The sequence below is a fragment of the Miniopterus natalensis genome, chromosome 12 (assembly GCF_054644295.1).
Source record: "Miniopterus natalensis isolate mMinNat1 chromosome 12, mMinNat1.hap1, whole genome shotgun sequence".
Taxonomy (NCBI): Eukaryota; Metazoa; Chordata; class Mammalia; order Chiroptera; family Miniopteridae; genus Miniopterus; species Miniopterus natalensis.
This window is the reverse complement of record NC_142092.1, coordinates 58907241-58912914: the sequence shown is the minus strand read 5'-3', so window position 1 is coordinate 58912914 and position 5674 is coordinate 58907241. Positions and strand designations below refer to the sequence as shown.

General features: G+C 42.8%; 1 protein-coding gene across 1 annotated transcript; it reads left to right on the top strand.

The window, feature by feature from the left end:
• The first annotated feature begins 1547 nt into the window (after positions 1 to 1547).
• Positions 1548 to 4692, top strand: LOC148091862 (lipocalin Can f 6.0101-like). The gene is made up of 6 exons (XM_087822555.1): positions 1548 to 1643; positions 2002 to 2138; positions 2859 to 2932; positions 3623 to 3733; positions 4067 to 4168; positions 4544 to 4692. Exons 1-6 carry the CDS (start codon positions 1548 to 1550, stop codon positions 4690 to 4692), a joined length of 669 nt encoding a protein of 222 aa, XP_087678681.1.
• The last annotated feature ends 982 nt before the right edge of the window (positions 4693 to 5674 follow it).

Below are 5674 nucleotides of genomic sequence, written 5' to 3'. Positions count from 1 at the left end.
GGAAACCCAGTTGTTCACAGGCGGGCCATCTATCCTTGGAGAGAATCCCCTTGACAAAATGAAGTGCACAGCCTTTGCCCCATCTGTCAAGCTCAGTTTCTCTACCTCAGTGGCAGAACAGCTTATAGCCCACCAATGGTGCCTAAAGTTAGATTAACCTCAAAATACCAGTGACTTGATATCAGTTGAGCATGAAGTAGGAATGATTACACAGGGACCACACTGGGTTGACTTTGGAAAGCAGGCCACAGATACAATGCCACAATTCCTCGGTTCATGCTTTTTGCCCAGCTCCTTCCATGACACTGACCTCTTTCTGTTTTGGGGGGTACAGAAATGGATATTTTAGCACAAGCTTTTAACAAGCCACATGGGGGGGCACAGGTGCCTAAATCACACCATCCCTCTCACTAGGAACCTCATCCCACATGCTCTCCACATCTCCCCACCTGACTAATGTTCAAGACCTCCCCTAGATCAGGAATCATTCTCTGATCCCACCAGCCTAATTGTGCCAGACATTAGCCTTAGGGTTCTATACACATCATCCCATTGAATCCCTAGATCAATCTATTCAGGTACAATTATCCCTATTAAACACTAAGCTCCAAGACATTAAATTTGTCCTCATGCCTTCAAAATGACAGAGATAGGAATGAAGCCCAGGTCTACATGACTCCAAAGCCTCTTTTTTTGAGCACTTTCTTTGTGAAGTCACATCTACAGCATCACCTCCAATTCTGATTCAAAAGGGTCTGGACTTGGTCCCACTCTCTTGGGTTACTTCACAGACTTGGAAAATGAAGATTTTGTTGAGAATATAAAGTATTTCCCCAACTTCACTGAAAGTTGCATGAAGAAAGGAGTGACATCTACTGCTTCTCTATTTCTCTAAGGGGGTCTGTGGTATATAGGGAGGTATATGTAGTGATTAAACATCTGTTCATTCATTGTGGTTGAATTCAGACAATAAGGTAAAGGAATTAAAATGTGCTCAACACCAGACACCATTCTTTCAAGGCATTATTTAATCCAGCTCTATTCTAATCTCTTCTATCTGAATGCTTTGTGAAAAGTACTGTCATCTTTCGTAGACAGTTTCTCTTCCTTAGGCAAGTTAACATGGAAGACTCAACTGTTTCCACACACAGTGTGATTGGTGGAACATGGGTGGTCCACACATTCTATTTGCAAGTTCTACTCCATTTCTGTCACACATATTTGGCTTTCTGATCTCACAATTAACTCTGGTTCCCAACGGCAGCCTTGTATGGCATCCACTAGTTTTCTTTTCCAGTGTGTGATTTGAATAATTTCAGGTCACTGAAATTTCAGGTCACTCAGTATTTCTAAAAAAGATTGATAGGAACAATCTTGGTCCTACATCAATGAATACAGGCTGTTCGTGAGCAGGAGACGGAAAGGTGAATAAAAAACTGGACAGAGAATAAACATAAAGACAGAGAAGCTGGGAGTGGGGCCACCATCAAGGGAAGACTCACTCTAAGCGCCTCACTCTTAGCTGAGTCAGTGCCGTCCTTCCCAATATGAAGCTGCTGCTGCTGTGTCTGGGGCTGACTCTGGTCTGTGCCGATCATGAAGGAAACAATGCTGTTGTGACAAGGAACTTCGATATGTCAAAGGTAGAGTCAGGTCTTTATTCTAAGGCAGACTTTGAGGGTGGTTTGGAGGATTCCAAACAAGGTGGGTCTACTGGAGGGCAAAGGTTTTGGGAATGTTAAACAAAGGAGGTGGTTTCTGACCTTGGACTAAGATCAGTTGTAGCATGTGGAAAGGTGGCAACACTTGGAGACCTCCATTCTCATTGGAGGACAGTGGAAAGAGCCTTACATGTCGAGTCAATTGACCTGAGATTTAATTCCATCTTCACATCACCACTAAGAGTCCTGGCCCATGGGCCATAGTTCAAGCAGACAAGCGTGTGTGTGGTATCTCCTCTCTCTTCTTTTCTTACCAACTCATTTTACTGATTTATTGCAGATTTCAGGGGAGTGGTATTCCATTCTCTTGGCCTCAGACATGAAAGAAAAGATAGAAGAAAATGATAACATGAAAGAATTTGTGAATTCCATCCAAGTCTTGAAAAACTGCTCTTTGTTACTTAAGTATCATAGAAAGTAAGTAGACTTTTTTTACTTGGGAAGAAAACTTCAGAAGGTGGCTATGGTTTTGGAGCTCTGTACACACACACAACACAAACACACAAACACACACATGCATGTGGACCTGTATCCACAATCACTGTCACTTCTTAGACACTGAACCACTACATGATGAACCTGAAGCTTTTCTAGATTCAGAGAAAAGAATTGGTGACAGGAATAAATTTAACTGGGAGCTGAGGTCAGTGGCAGAGAGTTTCAGAATCACAAGCCGTGGGGCAATACAGCATAGGCTAAGAGCAGGGATGGGAGGTCAGCAGCCTAGCCCTCTCTCACTAGTTGCACGGCCTAGAAATGTTCTCCTTCCACCCCAGCTTCCCCTGAGGGGAAAGCAAATGATACTCTCTCTCCTGGTGCTTCTTCCTGAGGACCGAGTGAGGCCATGTTTATAGGGCCCTTATCTGAGAGCTGGCACAGCTGAGCCCTCAGCTAATTCTACAGGGAAGTGGCTGCAGTCAGAGGATAGTGGGAAGTGGCGGTAGAGTAATAGTGACATCAGTAGGTGACTCATTCATAAGTAGCAAAAGAAGTGAAATCAGGTCAATAAAAGCTGCTTCAAATGTGTACCAAAAATGTTCAACAGTTAAGTAGAATCAGGTACACATGTTACAGGTGCAGTATAAGGGAGCGAGGCCCATCAATATCTCTTGAGCATCAGCTCATTCTGTTTTGCAGGATTGATGGAGAGTGCACTAAAGTTTCTTTAATTTGTGACAAAACAGAAGACGATGGTGTATGTAATATTGACTGTAAGTATAAATAATAAAATATTTGTAAATTCTATTCCCAAGCCCATTAAATTTACTAAATTTCAATATCCTTAGGATCTTGATCAATTCAATAACAGTGCTTATTTAGGTGATATAAAAGAGGTCATCTAATAGCCAATATCCTCCATTTGGGAGATCCCTGTGTGTAAAAGCCCACACATGGTGCATAATATGATCAGAATAAGATGGTGACTTGGTCATATGACTCACCTGCAACAAAGGAAAATGGATACAGATAAAAGAAAATTTTTTGGGTATATTCTGATTCCCTGCCCACTGTGATGATATTTGGTGGCCACTACCACAGCACATTGCTTGGCTAGAGTGCTGGGTATATATTGCCAGTGGGGCTTATAGACAGGACAGAGACACAGAGTTCGCAGAGTTGGCCGAGGGAGGTAGGTGAGCCTCATGGAGGATAATAGCAGGTTAGTTACAGCTGTGGCAGAATTCTCTGCCACAAGCAATCAACGTAACTCTTCTTGTCAATTCTACTCTCAGAAGTCACCAGATGAAGCCTAGGGAGATACAGTGGAAGACATTAGGTACCACTCTTCATTTCTCCAGGACATGCTCTTGAATTTGCTCCTTGAAAGATTATAGGTAAAGAGTTTCACTTGCTTCCCATGGACTAAAGAAGTTCTAAGCTATATTTTGTTTCTTCCACAGATGATGGATTCAGTAAATTTCACATATTTGAAGTGGACTATAATCAATATCTTATTGCTTATATCTTGAATCGCAAGGATGACAAAGAAACCCAAGTGATGGAGCTCTATGGTAGAGTATTTCATATGGACCCTCACCTTAGAGTGGGCTGGAGACAAAATGATTCCCCCAGTCTTACCCTGGGATGTCTTCCCTCCTCTGAAGAGAGGCGCTCACTTGGGTAATCCCTCAGGCTCAGTGATTGGAAGATGATAAAATTTATCATCATGCCAGAGGATAGCCTAAGATGTCAAATTCAGGACAGGTTATAGCCCATCCCTACCTTCTCCCAAGGACCAATCACTGCCATCCATTTCCCAACCATCTGTGCACATGCCCCTGACTCCAAGTCCCTCAACGACCAAAAACACAGTGTTACAACAGTTATGGTCATTCTTCCCACAGCCCGAAAAACAGATGTGGATCCAAAGATCAAGGAAAGATTTCAGGATCTTTGCCAAATAAATGGAATTGGTGAAGAAAACATACTTGACCTGACCCAATTTGGTAAGTTTAGCTGTCTCTGGTGTTCTTGTCATCAATTTCTATGTCACTGAATGGAGAAATGTAAGAGAAGGTAACATCTCCAATCAGTCCACTCTGTCCTAATGCAGATAATCATTTCCTTGTTCACTGGGAAATAAATGGGTTGGTGTTTGACTGTGCTCTGTTCTGCCTCTGCAGATCGCTGTATCCAGGCCCGAGGGAGGCAATGTGGCCAAGGCCCCCAGGTTGGTGATGGTTCCTGGAGAGGGGGTGGCCCAGGGATCGCTGTCTTCCAACACAATTAGGGGTTTATAGCCAAAGGTTACAACCAAATTAATTTGGAAAGGGAGCTTGAGGGATGAGCTTGAAATTTGGAACTGTGTGTCCTGGGTTCAGGATCCACTCCTTCCATGAGCTTTAGAACCACTGGCCTAAGCAATGACGAGGAGGCCAATGATGTGGACTTCACAGAGTTGCTGTGTGGATACCCTGCTGGTGAAAAGGCCTCAGTAACTGATAATGTCTTAAATATCACCAAGACATAAAATTGGAAATAAGAAAAAAGTACTAGGGTGTGAGTATGAAACAAATACATTTCAGTGTTTTGTCCATCTTCCAAGGGCAAAATGTGTGGTCTCACCCTCCAATTTTTGGTAATAATGTCTTCCTTTGATCTGGGCACATCCTTAACTTCTGATCTGGAAAGAGAGCCTTCTCACCTTCCAGTTGTCTCCCACCTGGAAAACAGGATCTGAATTCCCTCATCTGTGTCCTACCTCAGCTTTATTGTGGGGCTACATTCAGGAGATACATGGGAAAGACTTAGCAACTATGGCTTGCATAAGGTCAGCATTAATAAAAGGTAGCTATGGTTTTAGCCATTCTTCCTCAATTTATCAAAGATTCCTCAAAACATTTAATACTGACAGTGGCAGAAAGCAGCCTAGGGTCCTTACTGATTCCTTCTCTTTATCATAGACTCAGTGAGGAAGGTTAAGCAATCGAAAAAACACATCAGCCATTGACTCAGTGCCCTCCTTCCCCCTAATCTGGCCAGTAACACAGGTTACAGAGCAGGTTGATATCCATTTTCTCACCATTTTTCTCTGTAATAAAAATTCTCTTTATGTTCAATTCAATCCAGGAAATGATTAATGAGTTTCTGTTCTCTCTCCCATCTGCTCATTTAGTGCTGAGTGAATGCTTCCTCACCTGGGCTCCAGGATCTTCATTCCATGGACCCCGTGTCACCCTGTGATCAGTTCTGTGACCTGATTTCCATCACTATTGTCCATGAAGGCATTATCTCTGAATCTTCAGTCTTCTATAATTGTCTAGACAGACTCATCTACTCCCTGAGAATCAAAGGTTTCTTCCAAATTCCCGATTCTCTTCACCATACCCAGAACTCTACCATGAATAAGACCTCCTGAACCTGTTCAATAAATTATTAGTCTTGCAATCATTTGATCGTCTTATGTATGTGAGGAACCTGGGGATGACAGCAAGTGAGTGACCGAATTCCTT

Coding starts and splice junctions, on each gene's coding strand:
- LOC148091862 (XM_087822555.1), top strand. CDS start 1,548: ATGAAGCTGCTGCTGCTGTGTCTGGGGCTGACTCTGGTCTGTGCCGAT. Junction 1,644..2,001: donor GGAACTTCGATATGTCAAAG/GTAGAGTCAGGT, acceptor GATTTATTGCAG/ATTTCAGGGGAGTGGTATTC. Junction 2,933..3,622: donor TGGTGTATGTAATATTGACT/GTAAGTATAAAT, acceptor TTTCTTCCACAG/ATGATGGATTCAGTAAATTT.